At 41.6% G+C, this 19,412-nt stretch overlaps 3 protein-coding genes across 3 annotated transcripts; all 3 read left to right on the top strand.

The window, feature by feature from the left end:
* Window positions 1–389: 389 nt before the first annotated feature.
* On the top strand, window positions 390–1,421 carry LOC130877996 (keratin-associated protein 9-1-like). Its single transcript, XM_057775736.1, has one exon. The coding sequence runs from the start codon at window positions 390–392 to the stop codon at window positions 1,419–1,421; it is 1,032 nt and encodes a 343-aa protein (XP_057631719.1).
* An 8,668-nt stretch (window positions 1,422–10,089) lies between these two features.
* Window positions 10,090–10,602, top strand: LOC130877071 (keratin-associated protein 9-1-like). The gene has a single exon (XM_057773977.1). It carries the CDS (start codon window positions 10,090–10,092, stop codon window positions 10,600–10,602), a length of 513 nt encoding a protein of 170 aa, XP_057629960.1.
* Window positions 10,603–17,547: 6,945 nt separating this feature from the next.
* Window positions 17,548–18,300, top strand: LOC130877072 (keratin-associated protein 9-7-like). Its single transcript, XM_057773979.1, has one exon. It carries the CDS (start codon window positions 17,548–17,550, stop codon window positions 18,298–18,300), a length of 753 nt encoding a protein of 250 aa, XP_057629962.1.
* The last annotated feature ends 1,112 nt before the right edge of the window (window positions 18,301–19,412 follow it).

Here is a 19,412-nt window from a genome sequence, read left to right on the forward strand (position 1 = left end):
GAAAAATCCCACCACAAAGAACAGACGAAGTGAAAACAAACAGTTACTCTGATCCTCCCATGACATGAAGGGGTACCCTGTGACCAGAAAATGACCAAGGATACAAGGAGACAGGTAGTGCAATACCCTTCCATTTATTTAAAAGGTTCCTATGAGTTATTCTGGAGGAAGAACCAGATTAAACTTTCCAATGATGCATACCATTGAGCAGCACTTCCTTATGAAACATATACTGAATATGAAGAACAGTGTAAACAACGTCAAGGAAAAGTCTTACTGATTGGTTCAAGCCTTGAAGAACTGACATATAAAAGGTCCAAAATGCAACACCCCATCATATTGTAAAAACCTCACCTGTTGACGGGAACCCTCCAACCACACCTGACACCATGGCCAACTCCTGCTGCTTGTCTTGCTGCCAGCCTTCCTGCTGCACGACCACCTGCTGTAAGCCAACCTGTGTGACAAGCTGCTGTCAGCCCTGCTGCAAGCCCAGCTGTTGTGAGACCACCTGTTGTAAGCCAACTTGTGTGAGCAGCTGCTGCTGCTGCACACCATGCTGCAAGCCCAGCTGCTGTGAAACCACCTGCTGCAGGACCACCTGCTGTAAGCCAACCTGTGTGACCAGCTGCTGTCAGCCCTGCTGCAAGCCCAGCTGTTGCAAAACCATCTGCTGCACAACCACCTGTTGTAAACCAACCTGTGTGACCATATGTTGCCAGCCCAGCTGTTGTAAAACCACCTGCTGCAAGACCACCTGTTGTAAGCCAACCTGTGTGACCAGCTGCTGCCAGTCCTGCTGCCAGCCCAGCTGCTGTGAAACCACCTGCTGCAAGACCACCTGCTGTAAGCCAACCTGTATCACCAGCTGCTGCCAGCCCTGCTGCAAGCCTACCTGTTGCAAAACCACCTGCTACACAACCACCTGTTGTAAGCCAACCTGTGTGACCAGCTGCTGTCAACCCTGCTGCCAGCCCAGCTGCTGTGAAACCACCTGCTGCAAGACCACCTGCTGTAAGCCAACCTGTATCACCAGCTGCTGCCAGCCCTGCTGCAAGCCTACCTATTGCAAAACCACCTGCTGCACAACCACCTGTTGTAAACCAACTTGTGTGACCAGCTGCTGCCAGCCAAGCTGCTCTAAAACCACCTGCTGCAAGACCACCTGTTGTAAGCCAACCTGTGTGACCAGCTGCTGCTGTCCACCCTGCTGCCAACCGAGCTGCTGTGAGACCAGCTGCTGCAAGATCACCTGCTGTAAGCCAACCTGTGTGACCAGATGTTGCTGCATACCCTGCTGCCAACCCAGCTGTTGTGAAATCTGCTATTGCCAGCCCTGCTGCTGCCAGCCCTGCTGCTGTGAGCCCTGCTGCTGCCAGCCCTGCTGCTGTCCAACCTGCTGTGAAAACACCTGCTGCTAGACCACCTCATGTAAACCAACTCATGTGACCAGCTGGTGCTTCCAACCCTGCTGCTGTGAGTCCAGCTCTTGCCAAGCCTACTGCTCATCGACTTTCTAACTGAACAATGTCCAGACAACTGTCCTTGTGTCACACTGGTCTCTGCATGTGGGCAGAAGCTCCCATCATCCTTTGAGGCTATGACCACTTTGGAAACTTATCAGTCACCTTGACAGAATGCAAGTCCACTCACTCTCACTCTCCTTTCTCTCTGTAAGGAGCCCAGCCCACAGAATCTCCTCTGATTCCAGATCTTCATCTTCCCCTCTGAACAACTGAAAAAGAAATTTTAAATAATATCAAAAATGTATGAACACTTAATAAAAATTCTGAACTGTTATTTATTTCATGTTGTCTGTCATTATTACCCTTTGATAAATCACTTGATACTTTATCATATACTCCAAAGACATTTTTGTCCTATAAAGGTCTTTTTCTTTCTCTCTCTCTCTCTCTCTCTCTCTCTCTCTCTCTCTCTCTCTCTCTTACACATACACACACATGCACAAAAAGAAAACAATGTTGATAAAACTCCTTTCCAACAGGAGACAGAAACAGCATCTGTTTCTCCTAATATTCTACCAACAAACCAAGCGGGATTCTACCAAAGTTGCCTCTGAGAAGTCAATGTTTTTTTGGATTCTCTTACACAGTAAAAATGAGGGACTGCTTACAAGTATGAGGTTGTGTCTCCCTGAAAATGCTACACTGCAATGTCTTTCCCTAGCAGGGTTGATGACTTTCACATACCTACAGAGTCGGATTCCCACATCTAGTCTTCGCTGGTCTAGATGATGTAGTCCCTACTCAAGATCTCTCACAGGTAGAGCAGAGTTGCATACAACTAATGTCAGGGAATAGTTGGACACTCAAGTGTGGCACCCCTGACTCTTCCATCTCTCTGTGAGGGATGTAAAGGGTAACTAAGCCCAGCTAGGAGGAACTCTTCGAAACGGCCACAGAAAAATTCTCCAAGGTGGTGATTCTTTGGCTCAGAGAACAGAACTGTAGCACACACACACACACACACACACACACCAATGCCATCCTTTAGATCTCTGGAACAATTGAAAGCAAACAGCAAACGTCTATCCGCTCCCCATGTACCTTACCCTATACCATGAAAGAAACTTCTTGCTTCTTTTTTCCCTGACTCCTACTTTCAGACACATCATTTGAGTGGAATCCCAGAGAAGTGGTCTTTCTGTTGTGCATTTTCATCCATTTATGTTTGATGGATGCTTGGGTTGCGTGACTTCTTGACTATTAATAGGATTGAGATAAACAGAGGAGTGCTACTCCTTCACTTCTTCCTTCAAATAGCCTGAGGTAACCTCTGAAAATAGTTTGCTACTCTCTTGACCAAGAAAGTCTACAAAAGCATGCAATTCAAGAACTTCAAATTGACACCAATGAAACTGACTGGTGGTAAAAAGGTGACACTGGTCAATGCGTGAACGTCAAACAGTGGAGATAAACCTGATGTGAACGGTGTAAATAGGATAGTTGATTCTGCTGTTCAGGCTTAAAAGTGCAAAGACTAATGTTAAAATCTGCTACAAACCACAACATTTTACAATAATTTCTTAGACATGCTGTGGAACAATAGTCTTGAACTTTGTAAAGATTTGTAACTTGTGTTTTAATAAAATGCTGATTGGCCAGTAGCCAGGGGGGAAGTACAGGTGGGGTGACCTGGCAGGAAGTAGAGGTAGGGTAACAAGAACAGGAAATTTTGGCAAGAGTAGTCAGTCTGCAGTCGACACTGAGGAAGCCAGATGAAGAGAAAGCAAGATGAGAATGCCTCACTGATAAAAGGTAGCAAACCATACAGCAAACATAGCTAAGAATAATAGGCTAATTTAAGATGTAAGAATTAGTTAATAGGAAGCCTGAACTACTAGACTAAGCAGTATATAAATAATGTAAGCTTCTGTGAGTTTCTGTCTGACTGAATGACTGCAGGACTGGGCAGGACAAAATCAACTGTCAACAAATGGCACCAACACGGATAACTAAATCCACTTTAAACCTGAGAGAGTTTTCAAAAGGAATTCTAGACACAAAAAGAATAGAGTTAAGCATGGCTTCTTGGTAGCAGCATTTCTTCAGGTGGGCTCTGTTTGCTAGAGGCAAGAATGTCTCATTTAAGAGAGGCTTCCTGACTCAGCTTTAGTTGAAAACACTTTTGCAGCCCTTTTAGCAAGCCCAACCAAAAAAGACATAAATGTTGTTTATGAATAGCTAGAAGCATGCTTTTTGTTGGTGGCAGGGATTTTGAAATGCCTTAGAGTTCTGCCGATTAACATGGCTCTAGCCAGTACCTCCACCATGAGGCTAGACTCTCAGAAAGCTAATGATTGGGTTGGATCAAGCCTTCAAAGCAATGGCTTTAATCCTAGCTATATCGTTTAGCAGATTAAAGACTCATGTGGTCAGAAAAAGAGAGATATACAGTAATGATAGATTCAAAGATGAAGAAAACCTCTAAATTGTTTACAGTGTGTTTAAAAATATGTGTAGGCTTGGGAGAGAAAAGATAAAGGATAAAGTCCATAAAAATAATAAAGGAAGAAAGGCACACCTTTAATCCCAGCACTTGGGAGTCAGAGGCAGGTGGATCTCTGTGCATTCAAGGTGTGGTGACACACACCTTTAATACCAACACTTGGGAGTCAGAGGCCAGTGGATCACTGAGATCAAGGTCAGCCTGATCTACAGAGTGAGTTCCAGAATAAGCAATGATACACCAAGAAACCCTGACACAAAACACACCAATACTTAAAAATTAAAATATAAGAAATAAAAATATAAAGCCACATAAAAGTAGAAGATACACTGAGAATCTGGATACTGTATGTTATTGTCTTGTCTTTGAATTGTTTGACTGTTCAGGAAGGAGCAACAGCTGCTAAAAGATATTTGATTATAAATGCTGTTAGATTAATCTAACATATGCATTTTGAAAATACCTTGACTTCAAAATTTTACTCTAAAGATATGTTACTTTGGAGAAGAGCTTTTGTTTTTGCTTCCCCAGGAAGTGAGAGACTTTGGATTCATTCTGAATTTGAAAACAATCAGTTGTGATTGAAGAAGACCCCCTGAAAAATCGCCAAAAGGAGTGCATGACCCAGATGATCCAACATTTCAGAGCACCTCTCTTGCAGTTTCCTTTGAATCTACACATATAACAGCCTCAAGACTGCTGGCTGAGATGATCCAGAGTCAAAGAACATTCCAGTCAGGACTTGACCAAAATCCTAAATTGGGGGGGGATCCCACCAGATTATCAGCACACTAAATCAGCAGGAAGTAACCCAGAAAATTATGCCCTCATTTCCAAAATATGGATAATGGATGTTTGTCTTTGTTTAAAGTATTGGTTACAAGTGGTTATGAATAATGGCCAGATAAAAAAGGTAAACAAAGAAGTTTAGATTCAGAGTTAATATTTTGATAAGAAAAAAAAAAGGGGAATTGCTGTGTTTTAATGCTCTTGTACCCTGTAAAGATCTGTCACTTGCATTGATTTAATGAAAAGCTGATTGGCCAATAGCCAGGCAGGAAGTATAAGTGGGGTGACCACACTAGGAGAATTCTAGGAAGAAGGAAGACTTAGCTTGCAGTCATCAACCAGATGCCGAGGAAGCAAGATAAGAATGACTCACTGAGAAAAGTTACTAAGCCACAAGGCTAAACATAGACAAGAATTATGTGTTAATTTCAGTTGTAAATAATTAGTTAGTAATAAACCTGAGCTAATAAACCAAACAATTTATAATTAATATAAGACTCTGTGTATTTTTTTGGAAGTGAATGACTGTAGGACCAGGTGAGACAAAAACTTCTGTCAACAGACCAGGCTGACCTAAAACTGACAGTGATCCACCTGCCTCTGCCTCCAAGTACAGGGAATAAATGTGTGTGCCATCATCCCTGGCTAAACCTACTTATTCTTGATATATGATCTTTTCAGTGTATACTAGTGTACAGTTTGCAGGAGAGGGGGAAATGTGGTCAAAATATTGTGTTATATTTGTAGAAAATAGAACTATCATTTTCTTTTTCATTGTGCATCTCTGGGTTTAGTGTCAGGATAATACTGGCTTTGTGGGATGAATTTGGTAGTGTTCTTTCCCATGCTTCATTCATAAAAGAGTTGAAAACATTGTTATTAGGTCATCCCTAAAATTTGATAGGATTTAGTAGTGACCATGTTCTAAACTTTTTTGTGGAAAGATATTTAATTACTTCATCATCTTCATTGTTTATTATGGGTCTGTTCTGGCTTTATTTTGTTAGGCCCTATATATTTATATATTTATCAAGTTTATCTAAAATTTCCAGTTTTGGGGAAAATAATTTTTGCAGTATCTCCTAATAATCTGAATTTCACTGAGGTCTACTGTAACTTCCCCATTTTTTGTGATTTTATTCATTTTGATATTCTCATTCTTTCATTTTGAATAACTTGACCATTGCTTTGTCAGTCAAGTAAAGTCTTTCAAAGAACATTATTTCTGTTGGTTGGTTATGTATATTGTTCTTTTGTTTCTTTTGGTTTTTTGAGACAGAGTTTCTCTGTGTAGCTTTGGAGTCTATCCTGGAACTCATGCTATAGAACAGGCTGGTCTCAAAGTCACAGGGATCCACTTGCCTCTGCCTCCCATGAGTTGGGATGCTATATATTGTTCTTTCTGTGTCTACCTAATTACTTTCTGGCCTATGTTTCATTATTTCTTACCTTCTACTAAAATTTAGATTAAATGCTTATTGTTTACCTAGAGAGTTCAGATGCATCATTAGGTCATTTATTTGAGACTTTACTGAGGGTTTGTATATAAAGACACTTATAGCTGTAACTTTTATGAATTCCCTAACTGATCACCAGTGGAGCGAATAGCCTGTCCATTGATTCTCAGTTGTGTCTAAGAAATTTAATTTCTTCCCTATTATTCAATGAAAACCAGCTCACTCAAAGGCAAGGTTTTTTTCTAATTATTCATGTAGTTCTGTACACATTGTTGTTATTGGTTTCTATGTTTGTTCTAATGCAGTTTGATAGGATAAAAAAATTATTTCCTTTCTTGTACTTGTTAATGCTTGCTCTGTGGCCTATGGTGTGATAAATATTGGGAAAGATTCCATGTGCTGCTGAGAAGAATGTGTGCTCCTTATGTGTGGAGTGGAATAATCTATAATTATCTAATATTTCAGTAGACACAGGGTAGATTTAAATTCTAAATATTTTAGGGTGAGTTTTACTTTGACAATTTTTGATATTGTGGTAAACTATAAGAGTGGGCAATAAATTCCCCCAATTGTTATTTCATTGGGAACATTTTTCCTAAAACCTGGACAGAGAAAATGGTAGGTTCCCCACTCTCTCCACTCTTGTATATTCTGCTGAGTCTTAGCCAGAGCCACAAGACAAATGACAAACACCAAAGGGACAATAACCTTAGAATAGTAAGAAAAATTATGTCTGTTCATGTTTCTATTATTAAAAGGTTTTTAAAAAATCTATTAGAAATCTCTTACATTTAGCAAGCCCTTTTAATTTACACAATATAAACTCAACATACAGAAATCAATAATGACCCTACTCTAAAGGAAGTTATGTAAACCATTCCATTCACAGTAGGTCCACAGACAAAAAAAAGATCTTATAGATGAACTTCACCAAGGATGTGAAGGAACCCGTATAATGAAAACTTTAACAGGCTGAAAATCAAAATTAAGAAGATCTCAAATGTTGCAGAAAGCTTATCTATAGAAAACACGAAGGTCATGGGCATAGGCAATAAGATTCTCAACAGCTCTTCAATACCTCAGACAAGAACAACAAGAAATGCCAGATGTAGCTACACCAAATAAATAGCTTCTTTGCAAGTAAGATACAAAGAACAGATAAAAGACAGACAACAGAAAGGAAAAACAGAAGAAAACCCATTCCCAGCTATTCATCCAGTGTATTCAAGTCTTAAAAATACAATTATTTTAAAAATTAACAACAAAACTGAAAGTAACCCAATCCATAAGTGAAACAATTATTTGAATATTTCAAAAATATAGTACAAATGTCCTATAAATGCATGAAAAACCAACATAAGTAGTCTTCAGGGAAATAAAACTCAAAAGTACCTAAGAAATTCCATCTCTCCCCACTCAGGAAGGCTGCCATCAAGGAAAACAACAGTAAATGCTTAGGAAACAGGGAGGAAAGAAATGACTCTTTTATGTGTTGATGAGAATGTGCACATTAGCATAATACCCATGGAAATTGGTTTGGAGTTTCCTCAAAGAGCTCAAAATAAAACTATCACATGATCCAGTTATATTATTCCTCTGTGTAGACATGAAGACACCTAGGTCGATATACAATGGAGAACTGTCTGCCACCATGGCTGTCAAGCAACTGTTGCTTTATCAGGTTGTAAAATCTGTCACAGACACCATTGATAGTTTTAATAAATAGGTAAAATGTTTATTATATAAATGATTGGAATCATTCAGCCTTAACATAATATCTAGATTTGCACACAAGCATTGGAAATGAAGATACCATATTGGTGAAATAAATAGGACTAAAAAAGAAAGGATTGCACATGAAAAGAGGAAGTAAATGACGCGAACATAACAGGGGAGCAAACAGACCTGAGTGAGGCAGCAGAGAGCGTACAGAGGGCATTATGCGGACAGGGAGGAAGATGTTACAATCTTTTTCATAAATGTGTAAAGATTGAAAAGGGCCCTTTTCTCTGAAATTATTTTCCTTTTTTTCTTTTTTCTTTTTTCTTTTTTTTGTGTTTGCTCAACTTCTTTTTTATATTTATTTATTTATTTTTATTCTTTTTTAATTAAAATTTCCACCTGCTCCCCATTTCCCATTTCCATCCCCCTCCTCCCACATATTGCCCCCTCCCCCACTCCCCTCCCCCTATACCCACCCCTCTTCTCCTCCCCCCACTCCATTCCCCCTCCCTCTCGATACTGAAGAGCAGTCCAAATTCCCTGCCCTGCGGGAAGACCAAGGTCCTCCCACTTCTATCTAGGTCCAGGAAGGTGAGCATCCAATACTTTCTCAAGACAGGGTTTCTCTGTGTATCCATGTCTGTCTTGGAACTAGCTCTAAAAACGAGGTTGCCCTCAAATTCAAAACAATCCCCCTGCCTCAGTCTCCCAAGTGTTGGAAATAAACCATGCACCACCACCACACAGCTATTTTCGATTATGTTACCCAATATCAGATCATTCTCTTACAGTGTTATTGAATATGGATATTCTATTCTTATGCATGAAGTATGGTGAAAAATATAAAAAGGGAAAAAATTCAAAAAAGAATCAAATAATCAAAAATACACACACAACAAAAATGTGCATGTCTACTTGCTTCATTTCAACTTATCTTAAATCCATCACTACACACAGAGAAAAGCAATAGAGGAAGAAATTAAAGAAGGGGTGGCAAACTGAGATAGTAAGACAGAAGGACATGCAGGCAGGCAGAAGGAAAAAGACGAAAACACAGGGAAAGAACACGAAACTAATAGCACTGAATCTACTGTCAACAGTTATCCTCTTACCTGTGTTCGCCTCTGTGGAACTGTTGTATGACAGAAATCTAAGCATGATCCTCCTGGTGAATCACTCAGGACAGGAAATATCAGAACCAACACAAACACACACACACACACATTTTGATGTCTTCTCACTCTCATGTATTTACACTTCCATCTCTTTTCTATAGTTGAGCATCATAAGGGACATACTGTGCCAAATATCTGAGACACACAGTGGAGGAGCAGGTAAAGAAAGACATATCTGGGCTAATCTGATGTGAGAAATTATGTGTAATAGTACAGACACTCAGCCAGTCCATCCCTGTGAACACAGCACCATCGTGAATGTACTTCATAAGTTGAGGACTATTGCAGAATATTAAATTACACTGTGTGAAGATGTGTCATGTGATTGGTTTATAGAGATTTGAATGATGAATAGCAAGCCAGGAAAAGTTTAGGCAGAACTTCTGGGAGAGATGGCCCCAGAGAAGAAGTGCAAGTGTTGCCAGCCAGACACAGAGAAAGCAGAACATGCAGGAGTCTAAAAGCCATGGGTCACAAGGGAGCACATAGATTAATAGAAATGGATTAATTTACAAGACTAAGATAAGGCCAAGCTTTCATACTCAGCAGTAAGTCTCCATGTTGGTTTTCTTGAGCTGTCAGCCCAACGAAATTTCTCTCTATTAAGAACAGACAAAATGAACACAAACAGATACTCTGATGCTCCCATGACATGAAGGGTAACCATGTGATCAGATGATGACCAATGATACAGGAAAAATGATAGACCAATACCCTCCTGTTTATTGAAAGAGTTCCTATGAGTTATTCTGGTAGAAGTATCAGATTAAACTTTCCAGCGATGCATAACATTGAGCAGCACTTCCTTATTAAACATATACTAAATATGAAGAACAGTGTAAACAACATTAGGAAAAAGTCTTACTGATTGGTTCAAGCCTTGAAGAACTAACATATAAAAGGTCCAAAATGCAACACCCCACCATATTGTAAAAACCTCACCTGTTGACAGGAACCCTTCAAACACACCTGACACCATGGCCAACTCCTGCTGCTTGCCTTGCTGCCAGCCTTCCTGCTGCACGACCACCTGCTGTAAGCCAACCTGTGTGACAAGCTGCTGCCAGCCATGCTGCAAGCCCAGCTCTTGTGAGACCACCTGTTGTAATCCAACTTGTGTGACCAGCTGCTGCTGCTGCACACCATGCTGCAAGCCCAGCTGCTGTGAAACCACCTGCTGCAGGACCACCTGCTGTAAGCCAACCTGTGTGATCAGCTGCTGCTGTCCACCCTGCTGCCAGCCCAGCTGCTGTGAGACCACCTGCTGGAAAACCACCTGCTGTAAACCAACCTGTGTGAACAGCTGTTGCTGCACACCCTGCTGCCAACCCAGCTGTTGTGAAATCTGCTACTTCTGGCCTTGCTGCTGTGAGCCCTGCTGCTGTGAGCCCTGCTGCTGCCAGCCCTGCTGCTGTGAGCCCTGCTGCTGCCAGCCCTGCTGCTGTGAACCCTGCTGCTGTCCAACCTGCTGTGAAAACACCTGTTGCTAAATCACCTCAATTAAACCAACTCATATGACCAGTTGGTGCTTCCAGCCCTGCCACTGTGAGTGCAGCTGCTGCCAGGCCTACTGCTCATCACCTTTCCAACTGAACAATGCCCAGACAACTGTCCATGTGTCACATCAGTCTCTCCATGTGGGCAGACTCTCCCATCGTCTTCTGAGGCTATGACCCCTTCGGAAGTCTATCAGTAACTTTGATGGAATGCAAGTTCACTTATTCTCACTCTCCTTTCTCTCTGTATGGAGCCCAGCCAGCATCTTCTTTTCTGAGACATATCTTCATCTTTCCCTGTGAATAACCAAGAAAGGCACTTTAAATAAAATGATCAAAAATGTATCGAAAATTAACAAATTCTTGCCTGTTATTCATTCCTCATTGTCTGTTGTTATTACATTTTAATAAATCACTTGATAGATTCTTGTGCTCAAAAACCTTTTTCATGCAGTCTCTCTCTCTCTCTCTCTCTCTCTCTCTCTCTCTCTCCAATAAGCGCACACACTCTTGTTAAAATTCCTTCCCTGAGTAGACACAAACAGCATCTACTCCTTTTAAAGACCCACAAACAAACCAAAATGGATTCCATAAAAGTTGACTCTGAGAACTCAATGAGTTTCCTGGACTTCCTTAAAGAACACAGGTGAGGGACTGCTTACAGGAGCATGAGTGTGCCTCCCTGAAAAAAAGCTACACTGGAATGTCTTTACCTAGCAGCGTTGAGGGCTTTCCCATAGCTGAATAGATTGAGTCCCACCCCTAATCTTCTCTGGATCCTTCCCATGACCATCCACAGTTAGAGCAGAGTTGTATGCAACTGGTGGTAGGGTGTAGCTTGGTGCTCAGCTGAGGACTCCTGACCCGCCCACTGCTCTGAGAGGGATGTAAACAGTAACCAAGCCCTGATGGCATGATATTTTACAAAGTAACTCAGCTGGATGCTACAAGATGGCAGTTCTTCGAGCTCTGTGAACAGTACTGTACAACACACGCACGCACACACACATACACAGAGAGAGAGAGAGAGAGAGACGAGAGAGAGAGAGAGAGAGAGAGAGAGAGAGAGAGAGAGAGAGAGACGAGAGAGAGAGAGAGAGAACGCAAGAGAGACTGGACTTAATGCCATCCACCAGGTCTTCGGACCTTAGGCATGTCTTATGGGAAGGAAGGAAGTCAATTTTCTTCAGTGGTGAGGGCTCTGACACCACTCCTGCTCCAGTACATGGTCCCATAATTGTGCACACGCAAGCAACACTAAATGGTCTCACGGGTATTAAATTAAAAAACAACTAACACATCAGTGTTATTCCAGTATGTTTTATAAATGCAAAAAAGCAAATGAGTGATAATTACCATGTAGAAAAACAGCAAAACTCCAAAACCTCCTACTCACTCTCTAAACTCTTCTTCCTTCATTTATCTTCACGGTGACCTGATTCTTTTTTTGGATGGGAACTGATTTACCAGTCACTATTCCTCTCTTCTCCTTGCCTCTAGAAAAGAGCAAATTTCCTTCAGAGCTTCGTGGGGTGTTTTCTTGTCAGTCAACACCGAGTGTGGGGTCAGTTACCCATAGTGTGATATGCATGCAGATGAGAAAAATACAAGCACGTTGATGAATGAGCAGAGGGCAAAAGAGTGCCCCAGCATTGGGCTGATGAAGGCTACCTGGTGAGAGTGTGAGTTTGAGGGAAATAAAGAAGGAAGAAAGAATGGAAAGAATGAAGAAAGGAAGGAAGAAAGGAAGAAAGGAAAAGAAAGAAGGAAAGAAAAGAAAGAAGGAAGGAAAAGAAAGAAGGAAGGAAAGAAGGGTGTTTTCTGATGGAGGTGGGTCTTGTATTTATCTGTTGCTTTCATTGGTTAACTAATAAAGAAACTGCCTAGGCCCATTTTATAGGCCAACCCTTAGGTAGGTGGAGTAAACAGAACAGAATTCTGGGAGAAAGAAACTGAGTCAATGAGTCGCCATGATTCTCCCACCGGACACAGACGCAGGTTAAGACCTTTCCTGGTAAGCCAGCTCATGGTGCTATACAGAATATTAGAAATGGGTTAGATCAATATGTAAGAGCTAGCCAATAAGAGTATGGAGCTAATGGGCCAAGCAGTGTTTAAAAGAATACAGTTTCTGTGTAATTATTTTGGGCATAAGCTAGCCATGTGGGCGGCCGGGTGCCGGGGACACAGCCCGCCGCTCCATATTTCTCATATAGCAATTATTGTTTTAAAGTAAGGCTCATCTATTCCTAATTTTTCCAGGACTTCTATCCTGAAAACCTTTTGAATTTTATCAAATATCCACTTTTCTGTATGATCATGTGATTTCTATCCTTAAGATTAATCATGTGATGAATGACATTTATTGATTTGCATGTTGAACCAACTTTGCATTTCTTGGGTGAAATGCTCTTGGTCTTGATTATTATTGTCATTGATTATGATGTTGTATTTGAGACATGGTCTCACTATGTAGACCAGGCTGACCTAAAACTCACAATGATCTATCCTTTTCTGCCTACAAAGAACTGGGAATAAAGGTGTGTGCCACCATGCCTAGTTAAAATAGTTTTTCTTGATATATGTTCTTTTCAGCAGATTCTAGTTTTCAGTTTGCAGGGGTATGGGTAGTGGGGTTAGAATATTCTGTTTATGTTCTTGTAAAATAGGTTTATCATTTTATTTTCATTGTATATCTCTGGTTTTGGTATCAAGACAATACTGCCTTCGTGGTTTGAATTTAGGACTGTTCCTTCCCCTCTTAGTCCATAAAAGAGTTTGAAAACATTGTTATTATGTCATTCCCTAAAATTTGATACAATTCGGCAACGACTGCTTTCTAGGTATTTTCTTTGTTAGTAGATCTTCGATTAATACATCAATCTCATGTTCATTATGGGTCTTTTCTGGATTTATTTTAGGTAGGTGCTATATTCTTAGAAATTTATCCATTTTACCTGGTAGGGCAGAGTAGAGCTAAATAGAGAACTCTCATCAGAAAAATCTGAAATTACCAAAAGACATTTAAAGATTTGCTCAACATCCTTAATCATCAGGGAAACACAAATCAAAATGACTCTGAGATACCATCTTACACCTGCCAGAATGACTAAGCTCAAAAATACTGAGGACAGCTTATGTTGGAGAGGTTGTGAAGTCAGGGGAACACGCCTCCACTGCTGGTGGGAGAGCAAACTTGTACAGCCACTTTGGAAATCAGTGTGGTGGTTTCTCAGAAAATTGGGAATCAATCTGCCTCAAGACCCAGAGATATCACTCTTGGGAATATACCCAAAGGGTACACAATCACACCTCAAAGACACTTCCTCAAAAATGTTCTTAGCAGCATTATTCATAATAGCCAAAACCTGAAAACAACCTAGTTGCCTATCAACTGAAGAATGAATAAAGAAAATGTGGCACGTTTACACAATGGAGTATTACTCACTGGCAAAAATAATAACATCATTAAATTTGCAGGCAAATGGGTGGAACTAGACAAAAACCATCCCGAGTGTGTTACCCAGACTCAGAAAGACAAACACAGTATGTACTCACTCATGAGTGTATATTTGATGTAAAGCAAAGGATAACCAGGCTAAAATCTAAAGCTCTAGTGAAGCTAGGTAACAAGGAGGACACTAAGAGGGACACATAATATTGCCCTGGGGAGGGGAAATAGATGAGATCTTCTGGGTAAACTGGGGGTGGGGGCAGTAAAGGGGAGGAAAGGGGGTATTAGGACATGAAGGAACTGGATGGTTGAGTGGGGGAGGGATGGAGTGGGACAGTAATGAAAGAGAGATCTTGATAGAGACACTAAGAGGTTAGGGAGAAACCTGGTACTAGGGAAACTCCCAAGAATCCACAAGGATAAGCCCAGATAAGACTCTTAGCTATAGTGGACAGGGTACCCAAACTGGCCTTCCCCAGGAATAAGATTGGTAAAGGGCCCAATTATCATCATAGAGCCTTCATCCAATAACTGATAAAACCAGATACAGAGATTCACAACCAAGCACCAGGCTGAGCTTTGGGAATCCAGTCAAAGAGAGGGAGGAGGGAATATATGAGCAAGGGAGGTCAAGATCATGATGGAGAAATCTACAGAAACAACTGAACCAAGTTCGTGAAAAATCATAAACTCTATACTGACAGTTGTGGAGCCTCCATAGAACTGAACTAGGCCATATGTGGGAGATAGTGGTGAAGCCTGGAATCTCTGAAGGACCCTTGATAGTAGGACTGGGATCTATCCTTGGTGCATGAACTAGCTTGTTGGAGCCCATCCCCTATGGTGGGATGCCATGCTCAGGCTTGATGCAGAGTGGATGGACATGGTCCTGCCCCAACTTAATGTGCCAGACTTTGTTGACTCACCATGAGACCCCTTACCCTTTGGAGGGAGCAGATGGAAGGTGGGTTGTGGGGGAGGTGAGGCGAGGTGGGAGGAGGATTAGGAGGGAGAACTGTGGATGTGATGTAGAATGAGATTTAAGAATTAATTGATTAAAAATATATATAAAGGAATGAACATTTCAAAAAGATTGTACAATCAAATATCCACATAGTATACATCCAAAAGAAATGTTTGTATCTACTTCCCAAAAGAGCCATATAAAGCTTTTAACACATCATTAATTTTAATTTACTCAAGCTTCAAAAATGCTGCATTTTTCTAGAGAGAAAATCAACACAGAGACTGTGTCAAATTCATTCCTGGGGAGATAACAGGCCAGTGATCAAAAGAAAGAATACATCGTTATAGTGAAGGATGGCACAATCATAAGCTGAATTGAAAAACCAATTATAATTTTCATTTGCAAAGGAGCAATGAAACCAAAGGTAGCGAAAATCGGCTGAAAAGTGAAGTTGATATACAGTGATTGTCTCTCCTTGAAAAATAATAAGAGGGTGTCACAGAAACAAGGGATAAATTTTTGTTTCTTATCTGATTAATAACAACACAGACTTGTTCATTTTGAGATACCTATCCATTGTAACATTATTTATTCCTTTCAAAATGCTTAGTAGACTTACAAATGTTTCTTTAATTGATTTTTATTGTGCTCTACATTTTTCTCTGCTCCCCTCCCTGCCTATCCCCTTCCCTTTAACTCTTTCCCAAGGTCCTATGCTCCCAATTTACTCAGGAAGTCTTGTCTTTTTCTACTTCCCATGTAGATTAGATCTATGCATGTCTGTCTTAGTGTCCTCTTTGCTGTCTAGGTTCTCTGGGATTGTGATTTGTGGGCTGGCTTTCTTTGCTTTATGTTTAAAAACCACTTATGAGTGACTACATGTGATAATTGTCTTTCTATGTCTGGGTTACCTCACTCAAAATAATGTTTTCTAGTTCCATCCATTTGCCTGCAAATTTCAAGATGATATTATTTTTTTCTGCTGTGTAGTACTCCATTGTGTAAATGTACCACATTTTCCTTATCCATTCTTCAGTCGAGAAGCAATTAGGTTGCTTCCAGGTTCTAGATATCTCTATGACAAACAATGCTGCTATGGAAATAGTTGAGCACATGCCCTTGTGGCACAAATGTACCCAAAAGTGGTATTGCTGGGTATTGAGGAAGGTTGTTTCCTAATTTTCTGAAAAATTGCTACACTGATATCCAAAGGGGTTGTACCAGCTTGCATTCCCACCAGCAATGCAGGAGCATTCCCTTTACCTCACAACCTCTCCAGCATAAGTTGTCATCACTGGTTTTGATTTTGACCATTCTTACAGGTATAAGATGAAATCTCAGAGTTGTTTTGATTTGCATTTCTCAAGCTTCTGTAAAGCAAAGGACACAGTCAACAAGACAAAACAACAGCCTACCATATGGGAAAAGATCTTCACTAACCCTACATCACACAGAGGTCTGAACTGCAAAATATACAAAGAACTCAAGAAATTGATCAGCAAAAAAACAAATAGTCTAATAAGAATGAAGTACAGACCTAAACAGTGAACACTCAACAGAGGAATCTAAAATGGCTGTAAGACACTTAAGAAAATGCTCAACATCCTTAGTCATCAGAGAAATGCAAATCAAATATCTTTACTACAAGTGCCTCTGAGATACACAGGTGGAAGGGATGGTAGAGAAAGAGATGTGTAGGCAAATCTGAAGTGAGGATTTGGTGTGTTTTGAACAGAGACCCAACCAGCCCATCACTGTGAACATAGCACCATTGTGCAGATACTTCATAAGCTAAGGATTATTGTGGAATATTCCTTTACAGTATGTAAATTTGTGTCAACTGTGGTTGGTTGAATAAAGATCTGAATGGCCAGTAGCAAAGCAGGAAGAGGTTACACGGTACCACAGGGGACAGAGATGTCTCAGGGAAGAAGAAAGTAAGTGTCACCTTCAAGATGCTGAGAAAGCAGAACATGCGTGTGGGAGAAGAAGGAAAAGCCATCAGCAGCGTGACAGCATATAGAGTAATGGGGAAAGGTTAATCTAAGTTATAGGAGCTAGTTATAAACAAGCCTAAGGTAAGGTCAAACTTTCATAATTAATAACTAGTCTCTATGTAATTTTCTTGCAAGCTGGTGGCACAAAAACAATCTGCCTAAAAGGACAGACAAGATGTAGACAGACACTCTAACTCACCAAAGACAGCAAGGGCTACGAGAGGACCAGATGATGACCAAGGGTACAGTGAAACTGGCTGTGTCGTACCCTTCCCTTTATTGAACATGTTCCTATGAGGAAGAAGAATCAGATTAAACTTTCCAATGTTGCATAGCAGTGAGAAGCACTTCCTTATGAAACACAAAGTGAATATGGAAAATGGTGTAAACAACATCAAGGAAAAGTCCGCTGATTGGTTCAGGCCTTGAAGGCCTGGCATATAAAAGGTTCAGAATGCAAGACTCACCATATTGTAGAAAACTCACCTGTTGACAGGGACTGTCCAATCACTCCTGACACCATGGCCAACTCCAGCTGCTCCCCTTGCTGCCAGCCTTCCTGCTACACTACTGCCTGCTGTAAGCCCACCTGTGTGACCAGCTGCTGCTGCCCACCCTGCTGTCAGCCCAGATGCTGTGAAACCACCTGCTGCAAGACCACCGGTTGTAAGCCAACCTGTGTGACCAGCTGCTGCCAGCCCTGCTGCCAGCCCAGCTCCTGTGAAACCACCTGCTGCAAGACCACCTGTTGTAAGCCAACCTGTGTGACCAGCTGCTGTTGTCCACCCTGCTGCCAGCCCAGCTGCTGTAAAACCACCTGCTGCAAGACCACCTGTTGTAAGCCAACCTGTGTGACCAGCTGCTGCTGTCCACCCTGCTGCCAGCCCAGCTGCTGTGAAACCACCTGCTGCAAGACCACCGGTTGTAAGCCAACCTGTGTGACCAGCTGCTACTGTCCACCCTGCTGCCAGCCCAGCTGCTGTGAAACCACCTGCTGCAAGACCACCTGTTGTAAGCCAACCTGTGTGACCAGCTGCTGCTGTCCACCCTGCTGCCAGCCCAGCTGCTGTGAAACCACCTGCTGCAAGACCACCTGTTGTAAGCCAACCTGTGTGACCAGCTCTTGCTGCACACCCTGTTGCCAACCCAGCTGTTGTGAAATCTGCTCCTGCCAGCCTTGCTGCTGTGAGCCGTGCTGCTGCCAGCCCTGCTGCTATGAATCCTGCTGCTGTGAGCCCTGCTGCTGTGAGCCCTGCTGCTGCCAGCCCTGCTGAGAAAACACCTGCTGCTAGACCACTGATATAAACCAACTTATGTGACCAGCTGATGCTTCCAATCCTGCTGCTGTGAGTGCAGCTGCTGCCCGGCCTACTGCTCATCAACTTTCCAACTGAACAATGCCCAGACAACTGTCCTTGTGTCTCACCAGTCTCTCCATGTGAGCAGAAGCTCCCATCGTCCTCTGAGGCTATAACCACTTTGGAAGCCTATCAGTCACCTTGATGGAATGCATGTCCACTCACTCTTACTCTCCTTTTCTCTCTTTATGGAGCCCAGTCTGCAGCTTCTCTTCTGAGCCTGGATCTTCAACTTTCCCTCTAAACACTTTAAATAAAATTATCAAAAATGTATGGAAACTTAATAAACTCTGGACTGTTATTCTTTTTTTTTTTTAAGGTACACAATTCAATATTTATTATATACATTTTATATGCATTATTTTTTTCCTTTTTTTTGTTGTTCAACATTTAATTTTATTTTTTTTTCTTTTTTTTTCTTGCTGATTTTTTTAATTAATTAATTTAATTATTAAAGATTTCTGCCTCTTCCCCGCCACCACCTCCCATTCCCTCCCCCTCCCCCAATCAAGTCTTCCTTCCTCCTCAGCCCAAAGAGCAAGCAGGTTTCTCTGCCCTGTGGGAGGTCCAAGGACCACCCACCTCCATCCAGGTCTATTAAGGTGAGCATCCAAACTACCTGGGCTCCCACAAAGCCATTACATGCAATAGGATCAAGAACCCATTGCCATTGTTCTTCAGTTCTCAGTAGTCCTCATTGTCCATTATGTTCAGCGAGACCGGTTTTGTCCCATGCTTTTTCAGTCCCCGGCCAGCTGGCCTTGGTGAGTTCCCGATAGAACATCCCCATTGCCTCAGTGTGTGGGTGCACCCCTCGCCGTCCTGAGTTCCTTGCTCGTGCTCACTCTCCTTCTGCTCCTCCTTTGGATCGTGAGACTTCAGTCCAGTGCTCCAATGTTGGTCTCTGTCTCTGTCTTCTTTCATCGCCTGATGAAGGTTAATATTCAGGGGGATGCTTATATGTTTTTCTTTGGGTTCACCTTCTTATTTAGCTTCTCTAGAGTCACGATTTATAGTCTCAATGTCCT

This window comes from Chionomys nivalis, chromosome 7 (assembly GCF_950005125.1).
Source record: "Chionomys nivalis chromosome 7, mChiNiv1.1, whole genome shotgun sequence".
In the NCBI taxonomy this organism is placed as follows: Eukaryota; Metazoa; Chordata; class Mammalia; order Rodentia; family Cricetidae; genus Chionomys; species Chionomys nivalis.

Bases quoted from the DNA above. Each gene is read 5' to 3' on its own strand.
- LOC130877071 (XM_057773977.1), top strand. From the start codon at position 10,090: ATGGCCAACTCCTGCTGCTTGCCTTGCTGCCAGCCTTCCTGCTGCACG.
- LOC130877072 (XM_057773979.1), top strand. From the start codon at position 17,548: ATGGCCAACTCCAGCTGCTCCCCTTGCTGCCAGCCTTCCTGCTACACT.
- LOC130877996 (XM_057775736.1), top strand. From the start codon at position 390: ATGGCCAACTCCTGCTGCTTGTCTTGCTGCCAGCCTTCCTGCTGCACG.